The 23,556-nt window shown below is 34.1% G+C and overlaps 1 protein-coding gene across 1 annotated transcript in view; it reads right to left on the reverse strand.

Annotated features, from left to right (window-relative positions):
• MUC19 (mucin 19, oligomeric) overlaps window positions 1-23,556 on the reverse strand; it is a 143,905-nt gene that overhangs the window by 103,852 nt on the left and 16,497 nt on the right. The window contains exons 12-33 of the mRNA XM_058557397.1: window positions 23,178-23,360; window positions 22,565-22,741; window positions 22,294-22,482; window positions 22,089-22,205; window positions 18,931-18,990; window positions 18,033-18,261; window positions 17,161-17,278; window positions 16,472-16,532; window positions 16,156-16,253; window positions 14,073-14,283; window positions 13,265-13,387; window positions 12,723-12,827; window positions 10,870-11,009; window positions 9,546-9,638; window positions 8,803-8,887; window positions 7,346-7,495; window positions 4,699-4,793; window positions 4,136-4,262; window positions 2,530-2,773; window positions 711-763; window positions 513-613; window positions 122-273 (exon numbers count right to left, since the gene is read on the reverse strand). Of these exons, the coding sequence (XP_058413380.1) occupies window positions 122-273; window positions 513-613; window positions 711-763; window positions 2,530-2,773; window positions 4,136-4,262; window positions 4,699-4,793; window positions 7,346-7,495; window positions 8,803-8,887; window positions 9,546-9,638; window positions 10,870-11,009; window positions 12,723-12,827; window positions 13,265-13,387; window positions 14,073-14,283; window positions 16,156-16,253; window positions 16,472-16,532; window positions 17,161-17,278; window positions 18,033-18,261; window positions 18,931-18,990; window positions 22,089-22,205; window positions 22,294-22,482; window positions 22,565-22,741; window positions 23,178-23,360 (2,911 nt within the window). The remainder of the gene's footprint in view (window positions 1-121; window positions 274-512; window positions 614-710; window positions 764-2,529; window positions 2,774-4,135; window positions 4,263-4,698; window positions 4,794-7,345; window positions 7,496-8,802; window positions 8,888-9,545; window positions 9,639-10,869; window positions 11,010-12,722; window positions 12,828-13,264; window positions 13,388-14,072; window positions 14,284-16,155; window positions 16,254-16,471; window positions 16,533-17,160; window positions 17,279-18,032; window positions 18,262-18,930; window positions 18,991-22,088; window positions 22,206-22,293; window positions 22,483-22,564; window positions 22,742-23,177; window positions 23,361-23,556) is intronic.

The following is a 23,556-nucleotide window of genomic DNA, read 5'->3' on the forward strand; positions in this document are numbered from 1 at the left end:
TACATTTGACCATTATTTTTTCAAATATCCCAAAATATGACTTCTTTCCCCTAAAAATAAGAGCAGACTGTACACTTTCTAATATTCAAAACAAATAAAACAGTAATCCTTTATTATGTACCATTTGTTGCAGCTAACTGAGGTGACACTTCCTTGATCATACTCTCGTCCACCAAAAGAGCATGGGCAGTCATCAGGAAAGACACAGTTCCCTTTAGAATTTCGAACCATTCCTACTGGACAGTAGCACCCACGTTTGCAAGGCAAGTTCTCCTACAGGAACAAATATAAAATATACACCATGAGGCACAGCTCTGAACACGTAACATTATCAGCATTAATTTACAATACATAAATATAGCAAATATACATTTAGAGTCAACATTTGACAAGTCAAAATAACACCCAATAAATATGACCTTCTAATTATTTTTCATTGCTGTTTTAGTTTCCCTCTGCCCTGAAACAATTAAAAATTTTAAAAAGCTAAACTCTAATGTCATGTTACTTACATCAAAGCTAGGTATATTCCGAGTGCTACATGTACGATCAGCTCTTCTCTGTGCCTTAGGATCGCTACAGTTAACATACTCAGCCCCTCCAGAACAATTCTCTGCCGGATAAAGGAAGTTGTTAGTCAAGGGCCTCTTAATGTGCTTATTTTAATCAAAGTAGATATCTTTAGCTTGCATCATGATTTCAACACTTACGTAGGATTAAATTAAGGGGAATCTCGCAAAGAAGAATTCCATCCTGACAGACACTAGAAATAAAAGAAAATGATACATTTAAATATCAAATTTCAATAACAACTTCTTAATACACTGTTACAGCAACTTGAACTCCTCATTCTTACACCATGTGTTTTATCACATGTAGTTAGATGAATGAGACAAGGTCCCCCAGAAGATGCATAAAATGTACCAAATTATAAGATATAGCCTTGTGTGTGTATTCCTATATTATAGGAGTATTTCTATATTATAGGAAGGTACAAACAAGGTTCTATGAACATCAGAGAAAACTTCATGGAAAAGAGGGCTGGATCTTGATGGATTAGTAAGATTCAACAGATATGCTGATAAGATACAAAGCTGCTATGTAGAAAAGAACAAGGTATGCTCCAACGATTTGTTTGGATAGAAGGTAGGATGCATGATAAGCAGAAGTTGTAAAAGTAAGTTGGGGACAGATTTCAGAGGGTCTTAAATGACATACAAGTTTATTTCTGTTTTTCAGGCAACTGTCACCAGTAAAGTTTCTGAGCAGCGAAGTGGCACAATCAGAAGAGTGCTTTAGGTTATATATGCTAGCCATCAGGCAGAAAACACGAGACAGAGACAGAGGGCAAAGAACTGCTAAGTTAGCTATCACAGTAGTGCCAGTAAGGGCTCATGGGAGTCTGAAATAGGGTAATAATGAAGGAAACCATAATTTGGAGGTGCTAGCCTAAGTCTCATTAAAAAGGTAATCTACTGATTCCCCAACGTCTACAAAGAAAATATCATTATTAAACCCCAACCAGATGTTTTGTGTGCTTTGATGGAAAGGGGTTATTATCCATGCTCCCCTTTTAAATGGCCAAGAAAAATCATTCATTGCTAACTGATCATTTCATGGAACTAAAGAAAAGAGAGAAGGCACATTCAAAATTTTCCGGAATGGCTACTTCATTTTTGCAGTTACATTGTTAAGAATTGCTATGTCGGTCTATCGAATTAGAAATACAGATAAATTACTTTGTCCCAAACTGCAGAAATCACAACCCCCTTTAGCCATTACAAAAAGTCACAATTCTTCAACTTCTCCTACTGCCCAGGAACTAAGTTCAAATTCTTGAGCATGTCTGGTCACTGTCTACATTTTCAGTCCAATCCTATGCAACAATAACCTACAGGTGCATTACTTTTTCAAGTATTTCCTACATTAGTGCATTCTGTTTACTCTACTGGAAATCACTCTTCACACCCTAATTTTGTCTCAAAAAAGATTCATCCCTTAGGAAAACTCAAATGCTGGTCCCCTCTAAGAAATCTTCCTTATCTCCTCAGGTAGCGACTGGCCCTTTCTGCTACCATATTATAGTATGCAAATCTCCTTGCAATAGTCAGCATCCTGCTTACTCTATGAGTCCAAGACAATGTTCACTAATCTTTGTAACTCCAGCATTCAGCATAAGGCCTCACACACAGTAGATATTTATTTAATAAGTGTTTGTTGAATGCTGAGAGTCAACTAGAAAGCCTTGTCTGAATATGAAATCGTTTTGCATTGTCTGTATTTAGGAGCTGCTAGAATATTTTTCTACTGATATTTGAAACCAAACAAGAGTAGGATAAACCAGTTATAGCCACTATGATGCAGTGAACACTCCAGAATAAAGGGGGCCATAACTAACCTTAATAAGAAATACAAAAGTAAAAACATGACAAGTCTAGAGAAGACTTCAGGCTAGCAAAAGACTATTTCTCTGAAAAGGACAGTCCCTTGATTTCAAAGTCATAACAAGTATACATGTAATCTCCATACCATTTATTGTCATCAATATTGATGAGTTTGCCTGGTTGCACGACCTCGTCGTTTATGTAGCAGTCACACTGAGATTTTGTAACACAATTTCCTTCATTATTCTGGTACATTCCATCAGGGCAAGTGCATCCATCAACTGGAACATCTACATCACAGCTCCTATCTCTCTCTGACAATGATCGGCAAGAACTATTGCAGCCTTTTACATTGTAGTTGAAAACTAGGCCACTTGGACAAGACTGATCTGTTGGTATACAGGCAAAAAACAGTAAATATGTATACATTCAGTAAAATGAGCAATTTTATTTCAACTTAACATTTATAGATATTATAGCAAATTATTCATAATTGAGGATACGAATAATCAAGAAAAAGGTACTTATTGTTCATTGGTTTTTTCATTCTTTTTTTTTTTCTTGGTCAATATTGAGTCTCTATTATATGTTTACATGTTCTGCTGGGGATAAAGCCCACAAACAAGACAGATAATACACTGCTGTCATGTGGTTTATGTTCATTCCTAGGGGAAGGACAATTGTGGTATCTGCTACAGAGAAGCAAGACGGGAAGCTCTAAGTGTGTACAACTAGGAACCTGCACTTCATGATGAGAAAGGGTAGATGGACAGCATGAAGGCAGCCTAGAGAAAATTAATTCTATGTCTGGGGAGCAGACTAAGTTAGAAGAGGGAGAAATTCTTTCAAGGAGCAAGTAGAAGCTATAAGCCCAGAGACAGAATCAGCGGTTAGAACTTGTAGGACCCACTTAAGCAGTTTCGTCTTCAGCCTTAGAGCAATGAGAAGTCATTGACTTTGTTTTAGACTGGAATGCCACATGATCAGATTAGTTTTATTTGGTTTTACTTTAAAGATTATACTGATTTCTCTTTGGAAAATGGATTAGGGGATCCATCCATCCAAGAGTGGATATTGAAAGAGGCTATTGCAATCACCCAGGAGAAAAAAATGATGGTTTCTTGAACTAGCTTGGTGGCAATAGAGATGGAGAGATATGAATGGATTTGAGAGAAATTTTGGAGGTGAACTTGACAGACCTTCTTGATTGACTGGATACAGGCTGCGAGGTATTAAGTATGATCTATAAGGGATATATTTCTATAAAGTATTTTTTTTGGTAAATCAAGTATTTTTCTGAAGTCATATTCAAGTAGTGCAATAAATATTTTAAAACAAAGCAAGATTTTATAAATGCAATAGTTGAGCCCCTAATTTACTAGTTTATTTTTATTTTTTTCAAAGTAAGTTATTAATATTTGACTATCATTCAAAAATGCAGTAAGAGGCAGAATATTATTTAAATTTCAGCACACAATAACTGAACAGAGACATATATTTATATAGATATACTGTTCTTGTTGAAACATGAATATACTAAATCAAGATACGAGAAATAAATCAAGACATAAAAATGCAAGGATTGCTCAAATATATTTTTAAAAAGACAGAAAATCATCTTTGAAAGAACCAAGTACAAATTTGTAAATACATGCGCCTAAACTGCACACACACACACACACGCACACACACACAAACTATAGTAAAATTGAGAAGGAAGTAGAGTTATATAAGGCCTCTCTCCTGCTCACCACATAGGTTGGCTCTCCATCCCTCTATGTACGTTTCCTTCTCTGCACATGCTTTCACATAGTTGCCTAAAACTGTACACAGGCAATCTTGACTGTCTTCACAAGCACAAGTGTATATTTTGCATTCCTTTAAAATAAGAAACACATTTACATTACATTATGAAAATGTTCAGAAGAACAGGTAAACTGGGTATAATAATTCAGTTCATAACCACACCTCTTCCCCCAAAAAAATTTGTCTTTGAAACTTTTGGAAATATTTCTTTTCAAAAACATGCAAAATAGCAAATCAATTATTACGTGAGTTTTCAAAGAACTTAGAAAAGATAGAAAAGAGATACTTCAGATTTGTCTCATTTGGGTTTATTTCCCAGTACCACTTTTTTTTTAAGTTGGTATATCTAACAATTGAATAAATTAGTGGAATCTAATGTTAAATTGAAACATACATCTTAATCTACTGGCAATGGCTGTTATTGGAAAATTTTTAATATCTACCTGCTTCTTTTGATATTATCAAAATATTTCTTAAAAAGAGTTGTTAATGTTAGACCCTCACATACCTCATGATACGATTTAGGGTTTACAATTGGATGGCAGGAAGCAAAAGGCCCACTTGAATCAAGAAGAATTCCACAATGACTGCCAGCAAACCTTTCTGGAAGACAATTAATGCACCCAAAATTAGTATCAATAATGTCATAATTCTTTAATTTAATTGACAGAAGAAGTACAAATTTTTAGCAGAATTTTGTCTCTATTAAAACAATTGTTTTTAAACTGTTTTGCTATAAGAAATCTAATTTGTTATCCACTGCATACAAAAATAGCATGATATAATCAGAAACACCTGAAACTAAGAGGCAAAATCTTTATTAGCTTTGGACTTTTGTATTAAATCAGTTAACCTTTTTCTGAAATGCAGTTTCTATATAAAAATGGGAATAAGGAAACCAGATTATTTATTCAGGTGTCTTTTAATTTAAAATATATATTTTTGTCTAAATTATGACAAGTTGGTAAATGAAGCCACCACAACACCACCACCACCTCCACCCTGTCACCCCAGAAGGTCCTATCAGTTTTTTTCAAGGTCATACATTAGGACAACCAAAATCAATAATTCAAATACACTAATTTTATTTATTTATTTATTTATTTTTTCTGTGAGGAAGATCGGCCCTGAGCTAACATCTGCCAATCCTCCTCTTTTTGCTGAGGAAGACTGGCCCTGGGCTAACACTCATGCCCATCTTCCTCCACTTTATATGGGACGCCGCCACAGCATGGCTTGACAAGCCCTACGTCGGTGCGCACCCGGGATCTGAACCAGCAAACCCTGGGCCACTGCGGCGGAGCTCGCGCACTTAACCACTTGCGCCACTGGGCCGGCCCCCACTAGTTTTATTTTTTTAAGTGCTTAATTTGATATTTGGTTGGTTTATAAATAACTAGCCTCATACTAACAGACATTAAGAGAAGAGAAAATTTACAAAAATAGCGTCTGAGTAGCAAATGCTTTGCTCAATGATTTGCAAATGCTTAAAGGTGGTGATTGTGACTAAGACAAACATTGCTAAAAATTTTAACTATTGTTGATTGGTTTTTAAAAGTTACTGTCACTGGGAGGCAATAAAGGAAGCTGACTGAATCTATTAAAAGGACATTGAGGCCAATTATTTCTAAAATTTTGACAAACTGGTAACCAAGTATTACCACTTTTTCTGTAAACATTACTAGCAGCTTATTAAAGTATGGTTTAATTTTCTGTATTTTATTTTATTAAATTAAATATAAAATACTGAAAATTGAAATAATTTATATATCTCTCAAAAGTGTTAACATATAGTCTGCTTAACATAAATTGGCTTGGTTTCTCAAGAAATATACTTTTTTTTTTTTTTTGGTGAGGAAGACTAGCCCTGAGCTAACACCCGATGCTAATCCTCCTCTTTTTGCTGAGGAAGATTGGCCCTGGGCTAACATCCATGCCCATCTTCCTCTACTTTATATGGGACACCACTACAGTGCAGCTTCACAAGCGGTGCGTCGGTGAACGCCTGGGATCTGAACCTGTGAACTCCGGGCTGCAGAAGCGGAGTGTGTGCACTTAACCTCTGTGCCACCCTGCCAGCCGGCCCCCGTAATATACATTTTTAATCTATTCTTATTTTAATTGTTTTCACTGCAACACCCACAAAACAAAATAACGTGACAATTAAAACCCTGAACTACGTATCACCATGTTGATATTAATGCTTCTGTCAACTCATGTTTTAAATCAAAATACGTAGATAAAACTCTCAAAAGGAATTGTTTTAGTAATTTTTAAATATAGTGTTATAAGCTGATCAGACAATTATTTCAAATATGCAGATTATTTTAGAAACAACTCATTAACATACCAACATAACATATTTTAGCTTATCTTCCATTGCATTGCATTATTTATGAAAGAAGCAACATAAAATAAAGTGCCTATTAAAATCAACAATACTAAGGGAGCAATCGGAACTAGACTTTGATTCAAAATACTTGGATTCCAATTTAATCTTTAACCCTTATTAAGAACACCCTTATTTGGACTCCATTATCAACATCTACATTAATGAGGATAATAACCTCATCCACGTCCTTCATGAATTTTTGTGGGAATAAACTGAACTAATATTTACGGAACTCTTTGGTAAGACAAAACATGAGCTGAATCATACAAGTGTACAGTTTTCCTAATAAGATCTATATTTGGGGTTTGGTATAACAAATATACATGACAGCAGTGGTTAGGAGACCTGGATCTAGAGTCAGCTCTGTCATTAGTGGCTCAGCAGTTTGGGTGAATCTCACTATTCCAACAATGATCACTTCCATGACTAAATTGAAGGAGAAGAATAATAAACTCAACCATCTGTAAAGTCTCCTGTAACCTTATTATTCTATAACTATAGAGAAAACAGTAAAAGGCGTAAAATAGTGGATATGGAAAAAGACAACCATACTGATCCCTCTTCCTCAATGAAAGATGTGTTTTCCAGCAGTGCCTTCAGCCAGCGAGACTGTTTCTCTGCTGTTCCCTCTAAAACTGGGACAGTACAACAAATGCTGGCTAAAACCAAGATTATCTGATAGTCTCATATTATTACCAGATTAAGTATATAATTTCTAGCAACAAATATTTAATTATAGAGTGTGATGTTCAATTAACATTACCAGTTTCTATACTGATGCATGAAGCAGGGTTTCCTTTAGAACAAGACATCATTTCCCAAGAATTAGCGAATGCCTGAGATGTCTTCTCCAATATATTCTGACTTGACATGAAATCATCCTCTGCTTTGTTGTTGTAGGAACCACAGAGTCCTGTACAGAACACAGAACAAATTTTAGCATCCCCTCACCTACTCAACTTTTTGGATTCATATCCTCACTTCATATTCAGTTCTTTGCTCAAATCAAAACATGTAGAAGCTACCCAAGAGTATGTCTTGGTTAGTCTTTATACATACAAGTAAAATTTCATGACACTTCAAATTAATACTCCCTTTTATTCAAATTCCAGGAGCAATGAAAGACCATTTTCCATGAATATTGTGTTTTTCCTGTTTGTTGCTGTAACTTAACCTCCTTTGACAAGGTAATAGGAAGTATACTTACAAGTAGGAAGTTTATGACTGCACGTTTTCACAGTTTCAATGTGGAGAGTTGAATAATGTTAAGAGCTATAATCCTTTCTTATCTGGATCCTTCTGACCCATGAGTTACATTTATTTCCTATGTATAAATAAGTCACCTTCTCAAGTAAAGGTATATTGCAGAAGTGTAGACAATTTTAAATTAGTAACTGTAGGATTTGCCATTGTCTTGTTTGTTTTGTTCAACATCCATGACGGTAGGTAAGAGCTGATTTCTATGATTGAAAACCTCAGTGAAAGATATGACAATGTGATCTACCAGCAGAAAGACAAGTTATAACATAGCTTGTATTTGAAACTTGATTTCCAAAAGATTTATATCTATAATATTTTCATTTATTCTTCTATGGGCCAAAGCTTTAGTAATGTATATTGGCAAAGTGATATGTAACATATATCATCAAATATCACTTAATAAAAGCCTTAATTTAACAACCTTAAAATGTTTAAATTGTTGAAAACCATTTTGGAATAGATTTTGTAATAACTAAAGCTGTCTTTACTACAATTTGGAATTATTTTACTGTAAAATAATTCCAGAAGGGAAGATTAAGTAAAAATTCTTTACGGTCTAATGTCATTCATTGAGAGACAACTGAAAATTACAATAAATGATGGTCACATTAGAGCCTTGGAAATAAAACATATTCAGAGGACTTACCTATAGTGTCTGTGAATTGGTTGGGTGGCATGGAAACATATAATTGCATCACAGGAACAATTTGTATTTGCATTTTTACATGAAAGTATGTTTCTACTTGAAGGTATGAGGAAGATGCTTTGAAGATCTGTATTTTGTCTGTCAAAATAATTATTAACATTAATAGCAATAATTAACATATTAAACAGTTTTTAATTTCCTAAAATGTTTTTATACCTTAATGTCTCTTAAAAATTAGAAATATTTAATATCCTTAAAAATTGAATAAATGAATGCATCTTACATTTATTTTAAAATAGTATTATTAAACTTACCTGAATAGTAATAAGTTTGATTTCTAATCTTGTCATTTGTGACTGTTCCATCTCTATTGAACACATATTTGTCAACTGAAACAGGCTAATATTTAAAACACATTGTTAGTTCATATTAACTTATAATATTAATTCATTTTAATGTAATATATGAACCTGAAATTTTGTGCCAGAGAAATGTTTCATTTTTTGGATTGATTTATAAATATTTAAAATATAGAATATTATAAAAGCATTTCTCATACTTTGCTTTGTTGTTTCTCTTAGCAATTCTCTGAGAAGGATTCTAAGGATGCTTCATCCCCAATTTGTAAATGAGGAAACTGAGACCCAAGAAGGTAATTTAGATTTCCAAAGGTCAGATAGCCTGTAAGTGCCACAGGCCAGGCGAGGTGTCCTTCCTTCCCATTTTGGTCTATTTCCACTTATAATGTCAGTTCCAAATACATGAAATTCTAAACAAATACAGTTGCCTTCTTAAACTGTCCACAGAGTTTAATAATCTAACAAGTACATAAGGTTGATCTGTAATTAGCACCTTAGTTGTGTATCTACGGTAATTTTGATAAACTTAAGGATCCTTGGAACTACCCAGCTCTTCCAGAGACTTTATCAATTTTCTATACCATCTTATTTGTGCTTTTAATTTACACAGTAAAGCCTTTCTTCTTCAACTCAAAACTTCTGAATTTGTGAAGTAACTGATTTTGCTCTGAATGAATTTTAGGAAGCTGATTACTCACCGAATTCAAAAGAAGTGAAACAGTATTTAAGCACGTTCCTGACTGACCACTTGGACATGGAAGAAGCTCAACACTGACAGACCAATCTTTATCCTGTTAAAAAATGTACATCATTTAAATGTTTATTAAAATGTCATTGATTATGTATTACTATGTGATTCATTCACAATGTATATTTGCATTTCAAATATACACAATTCCTACAATCAGTCTGTTCTGAAAACAGAAACCCAGTTCAGTCCATGACACAGTCTAGGATTGGCCAAGAGCTTTACAGATGGTCTGAGTATCTTGCATAAGCTATATCTATGTAGTCTGTGATTGATAGATTTTCATAGTCATCATTTTTTTCTTTTATCTTCACTTTTTGTCTTCTCCTTCAAGAGAATTGTGCTGCATTGTAGAGACTAATAGGAATTAGAAGTAACATAGCTTGTTTATTCTTTGGACAATCCACAATGTCTATTTAAATCTAATGTGAGAGGTATTTAATTTTAAAACCATAATATGTCATGTCAAATACTGACTTCCAGTTCTCATTTCAAGATCTAGGAATCTCCAATCTACAAGAAGCAAATATTCCATATATTTTGGCATATTTCCCTCACACTTTGCCCATCCCCCAGCCTCATGGATTATGTGAGGAGCATAACAGAAGGACAGAAGATTTAGAAAACCGACTTCTAGTATCAGCAACTATATTTTTCAGATTATTGGCCATTGACCCACATCTCTCACCCCAGGAGTCACAAATTCTGCTCATCTTTGTCTTACCAGGAAGATTAAATAAAATTGCTTATTCTCATGCTAGCTGAAGGCACAAGCTACAAAATAGAATCTCCCTTTTACTTAAATTCAAATGACTTAAAATTTTAGTACTGAAAAGAATTTAAACGTAAAGATAGCTTCCATCATACTGGTGATGTTGTATCATAAAAACTAAAAATAAATGTAAAGGAATAATAATGAAAGAGGAATATGCTTTATGGAATGTAAAAGATAGTTTCATTTGAGGCACTAGTGAACACGTGAAAAGCAAAGCAAAAGCAGGAAATGTTTTCCCAATGTATTTAGAAAATTATTGTGATAAACATGATTTTGTTTGGTTTTTGTTTAACAAGGAATTTCTAAGGAGCGCAGGTAATACTGATTGTTAACATCGATATGTGACAGAAAACAGATACTGAAATATAATAATATTATAATATATAATGTGTGTTATTTATTTTTTTAAATAGTAATTCAAGGTGAAGATTGTGTTTTAAATTGGTTGAAAAATAGCTTGGCATCTGTGTCGGTTTTCTCAAGTGTTCCGGGCTATTACATACGTGGATGGCAAGGAAGTGACAGTTCCCAGGATGGTTGTATTTAACACCATCAAAGGTGGTAATTGAACTTCCTTCCACCTTACATCTTCCAGGACATAATGCATCAGTGCAAGACCACTTTGCTTCTTGGCATGTGCTGTCAAAATGCAATGGTTAAGTAAAACGTCATCAATAGAGTTTTTTCTAATGGTGAAAATAAATATCACAACATTAAAAAATCATAACTTAAACTAAGACGCTTAGTTAAGCTTTATCAGACCATCTTCATTCCCCACCCAACATCTCGTCTCTGATAAAATGTCTCATTGATGGTGGTATCTTGGTATTTTAAAAGACCTGAACTCTGTTGACTAAAATAATAATATCTGCCTGCATCAAACATATAAAAACTTGTAAACTGGATTTCAGGGTTTGTTTAAATGGAACATATTTCACTATTAGTATTAAAACACCTTCTACAGACCACATTGTAGATCTGTACTTTCCAATACAGTACAGAGACACTGATTATTTGAAATGTGGCTAGTCCAGATTGAGATCTGCTGTAAATGTAAAATACAAACAGACTTCTAAGACTTAATATGAAAAAAAGATTGTAAAATCTCTCATTAACTTTTTATACTAATTTCATGTTGAAATGATAATATTTTGGATATACAAAATACATGATTAAAATTAATTCCACTTGTTTCTTTTTGTTTTTTTTAAATGTATCAAATAAAAAATGTTAAATCATATTTGTAGGTAATATTTGTGGCTCATGTTATATTTCTCTTGGACTGCACTGTTATAGACATTCAATAAATCATAGCTATTGTTATTCATAATTATTATTAATATATTATTACTACACTAACAGAACATTTCCTATTTATAGAGAAAATATTATAGTATAAATAATAGATTAGTTTTCATTGAGTCACATTATTTCCCCACAAGAACATCATACATTTCTAGAAAAGTCCTTTGGAGTCCTGCAGAAATTTGGAACTTCAGGGAAAAGTCATAATAAGGAAGGGGGAAATCTCTCTGGTCAGCACATTGTTACTGAACTCAAAAGGAGAATCAAGGGGCTGGCTCGGTAGTGTAGTGGTTAAGTTCGTACACTCTGCTTCAGGGGCCTGGGGCTCGTGGGTTCGGATCCCAGGCGCGGACCTATGTACCACTCATCAAGCCATGCTGTGGCTTGAGGTCCGTCCCATATATAAAGTGGAGGAAGATTGACACAGTTGTTAGCTCAGTGACAATCTTCCTCAAACAAAAAGAGGAGGACTGGCAACAGAAGTTAGCTCAGGGCCAATCTTCCACACATACACAAAAAAAGGAGAATCAAGCTATTCAATTAAAACAGAAATAATATACACTAACTTTTGGCACATTAAAATCCACTGTGGATTAAATATATCTTCCCCAATGTAGCCTCATATAAAAATTATTTGAAAAGTGTTGGGTTGTTTCTGATTGTACATGTTATTAAATATTCTTGGCAATTAGCATAATTATTGTTTCATTATTGCAACCATACTCTTGTATTACTCTTTGCTCTATATTTGCAACCACCAATTGGTTTACTATTCAAAACACTACTTCAGTTAGTAAGAAAAATTATTTGTTAAAGATACACAGAAAGCTCATATATTTTTACATAAAAAACACACTAAACTTTCCTCAAAAAGTAAAAGACAAAATATCAACACAGAAAATGCAATGAGGTTCCTTTTTATTTCTGAAAACTTTATTTTAAGGGTGGATTTAGGAATTATTTCAAATTAGCTAAAAACATTAGTATTATTTCGCTATCAATAAAATATGGACAGAAAGCACACATACCACTGAGAACCACACGGACCCTCTCGGACTTCTCCTGACTCATACACCTTTCCATTGGATTCACAGGGACATTCAGCCTTTAATACACATCTCCCTTTCTCTCCAATATCATCCAATAGATAACCTAGAATACATTATATAAGATTAATCTCAAAACCATAGAAACATCAGTAAATTCTCAAGCAGTGTATTGTGAAATCACTCTTGAGCTAGTTCTTTTAAGTATGAACTTGCACTTGAAATGGTAATTTCTGTTTAAGCAATCACTCCTACCTTGAGAACTGGCAAGAGTATAGATAGTTTTATGAGCCACAGAGCAGTCCCACTGAGCCCAATACAGGACTAGAGGATGATCTGTGGAGCACCACAGCGCTCAGGTACTGTAGACACAGAAATACACCTTGACTTTAAAAGTCTCTCTACCCCTCTCCACAGTTTGCTGAAAGGATAGATTATGAATAGGTGAATTCATTACTATCTTGTTACAGATAAGACCCCACTATACTTGAGTCACTTCGTTTTCGGTAGTTTTAGTGTAAATATTCTCACAGGGTATATTACCTTCTATGCAGGTGCAACCACTCACACATTCACTGTCTTGAAAAGGAGCCACATTAGAACAAGTTGCAGGATTTGAGGGTCCACATTCTTTGTAGATATGTTTTTCTGGGCATGTAGGTTTTTCTGGAGAAATATAGACATATGTATACATGAAAATTAGAGGGAAATGATTGTGATAAATACATAACATTCTAACGGAGATCTTTTCAAATGGGATTCTTTGAGTCTAATTTTCAAGATGTAAATTAGTCTTTAAAGATACTCAGCGCAACTAAATCACGGCAATTTCCCATGCATTATTTTATGATACAATGTTTAATTTGGAGGAAATGTATTTTGTATACAATATCATTTCATCTTACTTTGAAATTGATATTGTACTTGTATTTTACCTTACAAGCATTGAGCTAAACATAAGTGGAAAATATATGTTTGCATGAAACCTATATTTATGTTTTATTAATCCTTTTGAAAGAAAATCATAGTACTAATCAACATACTTTTGGTTACTTTTCCACATTTTTTTTTACAGAATTACTCATTTTTCACAGTGACTTTTACTGATTGTAAAGACCATAAAGTTCCTAATTAAGATCTTAATGCAAAGCACTGTGACTTGAGGCAAATCACTTCACCACAACGAGCCTCAGTTTTCTCATAAATACATGTGAGAGACAAGACTCTATCACCTCTAAGGATCCTTCCAGGGCTTAAAAGCATTTGAGATGATCACTTTGAAACATAGCTCAACTTTTAAGTGCTACATAAACATCCTGATTTGGAATCTACAATAAAATTAAAAACTTACCACAAACCACATCAGAATCATCTCGCCAGAATTCATAGGTGCCGGGACCATCCGAGGCACAGAGGCGGGACAATTCTGAATAAGTGTCACATGAAGAATTTTTGTCTCTATTTTGGCAGTACTCATCAATGCAGATCATTTTGTAGTCACTGGATAAAGTAGCAACCTTTCCACATTTCTCAAAGTAGGTTCCAATAATTTTGTCACAGTGCTACAAAATAAAGCATAAAATTTTATGAAAACATAAGAAAAATGGACAATCAAATGAATATTTAGGAAAAGATAAATTCAAAAGTCTTTTTTTTTTTGCATAATATCCTGTAGCTTTGACAGGGAGAGCTGTTGAACGCTGGTTGAAATGGAGGGTTTTGAAGTATTATAGTTGGTGCAGTGACTCCTAAAAGAACTTCACCTCCGGCATTTTGGATTGCTATATGAGGACTTCAAAAATTGTGCCTAAAATTATCCAAAATTTCTCTAAAAGTGACATGAAGTTTAGAACTCAAGAAAACGGAAGGGGTAAGAAAAAGAGAGATTGATTGATGCCAGAGACTGATGGTAAGTGACTGATACCACAATAGACAGAAGAGATAGTGGCCCATTAACTGTTAGTCTGCTTATATTTGATGAGCAAACAGATGACAGTAAAACACAGTGACTCTGTGCTTTCTTGGTGAAAACTATGTAAGTTTGCCCTGGAAACAACATATTTGTTCCCAGTTGGTTATGGAACTAAAGACATATGTTATTGAACCCCCAAAATGTTCAAATTTCAACATATTTTAACGACCGCATAGCTGTTTTCTATTTTAACCATGTTTGTTTTCAGAGAAACATAAAAGCTACTGTCAAACAAACGCACAATTTGCACCAATTAAGCCCTAGGACAACTGATAACATTCTCCAAGTGAGGTATAAAATTAAGTGAAATAAAATCTTTAGTAATTTTTTTCTCATCTATTATCTTTTGCGTATCTTTCTCACTAGATCATAGGTTCCTTTAGGGTAAGAAACATAACTTAGTATCCTCTGGGCTCAATACAATGTCTTGTACATAGTAGGTCCCTACTAAATATGCATTGGCTTCAACATAAATTTATATATTTATTCAACCAACATTTTTGAGCAACCAGGAGTAAGATCTCACACACTATGCAACTACCACAACAGATAAAACATCATCATAGAATTCATAATCTTATAGAGAACATATGAGAAAAACATGGGACATTTTTATAGATGGTATCTTATCATAAGTATCAATGAGTGGCATAGGGTAACAGAAGGAAGAGAAAGCAATTCTAATTGCAAAGATCAAGAAGGGTTTCACAAGGAAGATAGCAGATGATCTTATATAATGCCATGGCTTAATGTGCTTTGCTAGAAGATGACAGGATAGCTATAAACGCAATACCCATTGTCCCTTAAACAAAAGTCTCTTCTATCCGCACTATCCATACATATCTTGATCTTGAGAATTTTGTTTTAGATTGAAATAGGAATATGTGAACATTTATTCAGTCATCAAACGAATGTATCAAATTCAAAATAATGGAATTACACAAGGGTGGAAAATTCACAGAGTCAATGATGACTATTTTTTCAAATGTTGTAGTCAAAAAGACTATCTGTAACTTTTTCGAAAAGAAGGTAAAAGATATGGGGAATGACAATTCAGACTGGCTAACTGGGAGAAAAATTAAAAGAATGAGAGCAGAAAGTAGATCTTAGGGACACAGTACCTGGATTTCTAAACTGAGAGTCAAGTCAGCACCCCATCAAGAGATAATAATGGAGAAGCAAAGCATGTCAGTGTACAGACAAACTAAAACATTATGTAAAGGAAATTAGAACTGTTACACTAATATATAGTAAATATCGTAAAGTTTTATGAAAAAAACTTATTTTAGCATCTACTTCTAGACTAAAGCTTAGAAATAGACTACAGGGAGACTGGAGAGGAAGCAGTGGCAGAATTCTAAGAGTAAGGTATGAGTGCTTAAGAAGACGATGTCAGCTATCTAAATTGAAACCAAAAGAATATTGCTGAAATTCACTAGAAGATGAAATATAAACTTCTTACCTGTACTCCATCTTCACAAAATTCATAGTTTTTACTAATAGCGTTCGGACAATCATCAGGAATTTTACTATTGGCAATGTGCTCGTTGATATCATCTCCTTAAAAAGAAAGCAACGTTTAGTTTAAGATATTCATTATACGTGTACATTATTTTAAAGCTAAACATGGACTTGGCAACATAAATATATTTTTTTATTTTAATTTCTCATTCTTTAGGCAAATGCAAATTGTGTTAGATTTATCCAAATATGAGTAATTACTTTATAATTTTCTTTTGGGGAGCAGTTTTCTTAGACATAATGCATTGAAATCTCACCTGGAGTGCTGTTGAAGTTGCCACAAAGACCACAAGTTGGATATTGTTTGTGAAGAGTGAGCTTTAAAAAAAAATTACATAAATATGTTTATAAAATATTGAAACTATCTCAAAACAAAGTTTACCCGAACCAAAGGACAGTGGTTCTTCACATTCAATTCTACCTAAGCTGGTTACGTACTTAGAGATGAACTACAGGGCCTCTTTTAAAGGACGTGGATCTAGAATTTGAAAGATCCACCTCTTAGATATGTCTTTGGGCAGATTATTTAACTTGTTTTTTTTTTGCTGAGGAAGATTTGTCCTGAGCTGACATCTGTGCCAACCTTCCTCTATTTTTTAGTATGTGGGCCACCAGCACAGCATGGCCACTGACAGCGTGGGAACCGAACCTGGACCGAGGAAGTGGAGCATGCTGAACTTAACCACTAGGCCACCAAGGCTGGCTCAAGATTATTTAACTTTTGTTAGCCTGAATTTTCTGAGTTCCACTATCTGTAATAAGATTAATAATAGCTGCACTTCAAGGTATTTTAAATATTAAATAAGATAATGTTTAGTACAGTAACTAATACGTAGAGATTTCTCAACAAGCCTTAGCTCTTATTTTCCTTATAATATATTGTTTTTATAACTGAAAGTAAAGAACAAAAAGCACAGGATTTTAAGAAAATCATAGATTGACTTACTGAGAGTTTGTTATTTTTGTCCCACATTAAGGTCAGGATTCCTCTACGGCTATTCAGGACATTATGTTCTCCGTATTTTTTAATGTGAATTAACTTATTGTCATATGGTATCTGTACACTGAAAAATATAAAATACAAGTACATTTAAAAGGTAAGAATAGTATTATCGTAACATGTTTTTCTGGTAATTCATGTTTCTATGTTTAGTATCATAAATATAATACTGCCTAGTAAATATTAAAGTTTTCTTTTTCTTATCATTTCAGAAGAAGAGACACAATGGCTTTTTTCCAATTTGGGGAGCACTTTTAAGGAACAATGAATAAATCTTTGGGGCTTTGGAGAAGCGAACAAGAAGAAACTGGTTCAGCGTGAGAAAAAAATGATCAAATAATTTGAAATGTTCACAAGTAGAATATCATGCCTCATTTTATTATCCTGGAAAGTATTCAAATATGCCATCCCTTCCAAATATGAGTTGCTATTTCTAAAAATAATGGCCTAAGCTTCAATCTAAGGTAAAACCTTAAATTTATGTTTAGTGTAAACACAAATGAAAGTTAAAATATTCTATTATCGGTTTTGTTGAATATGCATATTGCCCCCAAATCTAGATACTCAAAATAGTCAAACAACAGAACTACTCTTTTTTTCCCCACCTTATTATAGGAATAAATATAACTTACAATCCCACATATAGCAAAGTCTTATACACTTATCAAACTCTCATCCAAGAATTTATTATAAATATCAGTAGGAGCGACAAAGTAGAAAGAATACCATCTCTTCCGCATTCAACCTTTTTTTTTTCTTTTTCTTGAAGTAACTTCAAGTAATTCTACAGCATTTATCCAAAACACTATAACATTTACCTTTCTCCGTTAACTAAAATGGTATCACCAAAAATAGAGATGTCATTACTGTCGATTACAATTACTATATTTTCAACCTCACTGTCATTGTTTCGTTTGATCTCAATATTGAAATCTCCTCCAGATTCCACGCAGTGACGGCAGAAAGTGTAAGTGCATGAAGACTCAAAGGAAAACATCCGGCCATTGAAAGCTTTATACGCTCCTTTGCCCCAAGTAGAAGCTTCACCTAGAAGATATTTAGAGCAAAATATTCATAATTATTTAGAACAAGTAACGTACCTTCTGTCTGATTTTTTTAAGTGTTTATGTACCAAGGGAAAAAAAATCACTGAAAGGTTCTCTTCTCACAGCTATCACCTTAAATCAGTACTATCTTTCTCTCATACTGCAAAGACACACTAAGAGTAGTACCTGAGTCCTTTAGCATACCCAAAGTAGGCTATTCTGGCTAAAATAATACATCAATAAAAACATCTTGTTTCCCATGGGAAAAGGGAAATTATCTCTACTACGAGGAAGGATATGTGGAGGGAAGTTGTGGTTTGTTTGCTTGTTTTGCTTTTTGTAGAGAGAGTCTATCTAATGCTGTCTAAATGAGTTAGTGTTTATATCAAAGGAGTGCAAAGAATTATATTTTCTCTCTATACATATATATGTATATGTATGTATATAAATTTATGTGTTTGTGTATGTGTGTGGTGTGCGTGTGTGTGTAGGTATCTTGGAGGAAAAATAGTACAAATATGATGTCATTCAAACATGCAATGATCAAACTGACAGGCGATGGGCAAATTTTTAAAACTAGTTTCAAATTTTGGTTACTTTGTAACCTCATTAGGTACTGGCGGGTTTGGGCCTAAAAACATGGATAGAAAGCAGAGTCATTTTTACTCACCAATAATTTCATTTATTTCTGAGTATTTCGGAGTTGCTTCCGGAATATGGGATCCTTTTTCTATTCAACACAATGCATAGATTATTTAAATTTCAAGACATATAATTATGTTAAATATATAGGATATTTGGACTTCTACATGGGAATTTAGAAGTTGCTATTGAAGGCCATCAATGGATACCTTTACCCTGAGTACATAATTTGATTTTGTAAGAGCTGTGATTTGCTAAGGTCATATATATGATTATCACTGAAGTCTATATTTTTCTTGGAACAGTCAGCCATAGCATGTTCAGAAATCATTAAGAGCTTGTTTATTTGGGGTCATATACAATTACTAACATATGCTGCATCCCTTAGAGAACTATTTTTTCAGCTTCGAAAAGAGAACTTTGCTAGCCTATTTTTATTGGAAGCTACTACCCAAACAGGCCCAAGGTAGATTTAATTAAATCAGTCTGCTAAATAATATTAATAATTCAATTATCTATATATGAAGAAAACTCAATTTTCCTGATCAAAGGGAAAAATCTATATAACTTGAAACTTTGTTTTCCATGATTATTCCTAATGCACTGACCCTTTTGTGTAACCAAATGAATTTATATGAAATCTTAGAGCAAGGTCTAAAAGCAAGCAGAATAGAACAGCAACAACAATAACAAAAGTGAATATTTCGACAGAATTTTAAAATATTTTTCACAAGGCTATTTATTGTATATTTTGAGGCCACTTCTCTTTACTACAGATTGTATTTACACATGTTGAGCGGAAACAGATTGAACTCGTAATTTATTTATAAAGTCATTTTTAAAATAAAATATCTAAAATGATAAAGGAGAAGTTGCACTATCTTTTATTCAAGTTCCCTTACAATATAATTTAATCTCTGTTATTCATGAAATTGTTTCAAATATTCAGTTGGCCATCTGAACTTTAGTACTCAAAGAGAAGAGCATTTCAAAGCTCAATTCAACATGAGAAACACATAATAATATCAAGTCCTAGAAAAGTAATAATCAGCAGGACATTTTATTGCAAAATTATATATATATATCCATACATATACATTATAGATATAAACTTTTTAAACACTGAAAGTTATAAATCAAACTACCTGGAGTACTGAGTTGTCCAGAGGTACTGTAGTCAGATGAGCTTGTGACACCTATTTTAACACAAAATGATTAGGCTGTTTCTGTGTATAATTTTACTTGGTAAAACATGAAATCTGTGTGTAATTTTACTTGGTAAAATATGAAAAAAAATGTTTTTTCCCCCCAAAGCCCCAGTAGATAGTTGTGTGTCATAGTTGCACATCCTTCTAGTTGCTGTACGTGGGACGTGGCCTCAGCATGGCCTGAGAAGCGGTGCATAGGTGCACGGCCCGGATCCGAACCCGGGCCGCCAGTAGCAGAGCGCGCGCACTTAACCGCTAAGCCACGAGGCCGGCCCAAATGTTTTTAATCTGGTAGATAAACCACGGATCCAAGTTCAGCAATGCTAACGCTAGCAGACTTAGAATGATGTGGAGCTGTATGAGAAAAAAAATATTGTCAACTCAACAACCTGCTGGAGTAACAAAATTAAACACCTCGCCACTAAATGAACTGACACCAAATTAATTTATTCTGGATCAATTGCCTTAAAACTTGTTCAGGGAAAGAAAAAAGGGTTTCATAGACAGGGTTCCAGGTCTCCTATTCCAGTTTCAGCCAAACTTACTCCCACTTCGAATTGTTTTACATTTGGGAAATCTAGGTACCATTTCAAGATGTCAACTGAGCAAAGGATTGTGCATTCACAGAAACTGGAAATATGAAAACCACTAATCTAGATGAACTGAGATGCTCACCACAAGATGTGTAATGTCAAGAGATCCAGAACCCTCTATTTCAAAATAACAAGATTTACTGCCATTAGATACACTACCGTAAAGAATGCTAAATTAATAAAAGTCTATCTGATTTGGAAAAATGAAAGCAGTCAAAAACTGACAACCAAATAGCAGAAAAATCTCAAATTGATAACAACTCCACAATAGAAGTATAAGAGGCCATTACTTCTCAGTACATTTCTCAGACACAAAACATAAATTTGAACACCTCAGCTAATGGCGGCAGACCTGGGGTTCAGAAATTCAGTGTCTCTTAAACCATTTGTACCAATTGTGCTTAAACAAAATCAGTGCAATAAATAATGAATGATTTAAATTTCTCAGTTCCGTTGAAATGTTGACCTCAAAATTGATATCCAAAGGCTAAGAACAACCCAAAATAAAATTATTATTTCTGTATGACCAAGCTTTTTTTTGAACAGATTCATTGAAAGTCAGTCCTGACTGAGGTCAACAATTACGACACTACATCATATCTCTTGCAACTAGATTTCACTAAAAAAATAAAATAAAATAAAGTATTAGTGCTAAATTTGAGTTCTAAATGTGAATCCTGGATATTTTTCAGAACACATGTCATTACAAGTGGATCTTCTGCCCACAGTTCTGTGATCACTTAGTCTAGTGGCTCCCAAGACATTCCAACACTGCTAGTAGCAACAAAATCACTCCCATATCATAATAAATATTTTCATTCCCAAAATCATAATAAACATTCTTTTAACAATGTGTACCACAAATCCCAAGACTATTTAATCTATTTAAATCTAATCTAATGTTTCCATTAAGAGGAAATATTAAATTTTATGAGATTTTCAAAAAAGGATGAAACTTGTTTATTGTTCTCTGGAATGGACCTGCAAAAAAGACTTAAGCCACCAAGACCTGATCCAGGATACAATGCCTAAATCCAACAAATCAGCCGCTACTCTAACCACCTCTTCAGCTTATGCAACTCCAAATCAATTTTGCATAAAGGCAACAAAAACAATTCCGCATCAACATATTCACAGCCACAAAACTAGTTCCACATTCTATGCCAACAAATATTGAATAGCTTTTGCCTGATCATATCTAAATACATTTCATCATTTCAGGATTTTTGGCTTGCTTTTTGTATTATTGTTAATAATGTTTATGATTATCACTGTTATTTTAAAATGTATGTTAGAATCCTGACTTTCTAATCATCAGAAATTAATCTCAATTCCCAAGCGATGGGAACCAGATCCAGTAACATCCTTTCTAGGATCACAGGTACCTGTACCACTAAGGCCAGTTTCATCAAATTCATTTGGTTCAGAAGCACCAACACCAAGTTCAGCTGCACGCTTCCTTCCTCCACCACTTCCAGAACCAGAAGACCAAATGTATCCTCCTAATGGAAAATCAAAATGTGATTAAGAGAAATAAAGAAGGTAGAAATTAATTTGGATTTCTTGGGAATAGAGTCCAGGTTAGGATACCTGAGCCACTGATATCAGATCCAGGACTCAAGTATCCATTCCTAGCATATCCACTGCTACTCTCTCCATTCCCTCCAATTACACTGAATCCAAATTCCCGTTGATCAGATGACCCCAAATTGAATCCTGAATCTTCAGACACACCACCAGAATATTCAGAATATTCAATATTTCTTGAACTTGAGCCACCTGCTGAATACAAAATGATGGTAACAAGAATTACTTTCAATGCACACCATGATTTGGAATTGTTCTATGCAGAGAAATTAACCATCAATGACCAGAGCACTAGAACTAGAGCCTCCAGAACCACCTACTACATTTCCATCAAAGTCTGTACCACTACAGCCATTGTCACCAAATCTATTTGGACCAGAATCTTCAAAACCAAATTGAGTTCCACCCTTTCTTTCTCTATTTCCAAAGTTAGAAAACAAGGTCCTCTCCTCTAACAGAAAAAATAAAACGTTATTTTAAAAAATGATGAAAGTATGAAATTCATTTCAATTTCATCAAAAGAGTTCAGATTTGTAGAATGCCTGAGTTATGGGCATTGGACCTGAGATTGGTGGATCCAGGCCCAACAGACATGTTGCTGCCCCTTCCATCAGTTTCCTGCCTCCAAATTCCTTTTGACCAAATGTCCAAGCACTAAATTCAAACTCGAACCAGAAGCACCAAAAATAAATACAGCATCACCCTTCCTGTTCTGAGTTCCTGACCAAAAGACCTGGTTCCAACTGATGGAAAAATCAAAATGTTATTAAAAATTAATCTTCATTAATTAGCTAGTATTTTGGTTAAATGTTATTTTTTTAAAAAGTACTTCAACCAGTTAACTTAATTAATTTTAAATTCTCCAGAATGAGTCTTAATTGGAATACCTGAGCTACTGTCACCATAATCAAGGCCTTTGAATCCAGCCCCAACAAAGCCACTGCCACTCATTCCATTTCCTCCAATTTCATTAATTCCAAATCCCTGTTGATCAGAAGCCCCTAAACTGGATTCCAAATTTCCAAAGTTATCACCAACAAATATATTCTCACGTCTCAAACTGGTATCACCTGCAGAATATAAAATGATTGTCACAGAGTGTGTTGCAAACATTTTATGATTCAGAAATTTCTATGCACAAAAATGAGACAGCAATACCCAGGTCATTGGAAACAGATCTGCCAGACCACCCATCCAATTTCCTTCAACTGTTTTGCTACTAATGCCACTGTCACCAAATGAACTAGAACCAGAAGCTCCAAAACC

The sequence above is a fragment of the Diceros bicornis genome, chromosome 17 (assembly GCF_020826845.1).
Source record: "Diceros bicornis minor isolate mBicDic1 chromosome 17, mDicBic1.mat.cur, whole genome shotgun sequence".
Lineage (NCBI taxonomy): Eukaryota > Metazoa > Chordata > Mammalia > Perissodactyla > Rhinocerotidae > Diceros > Diceros bicornis.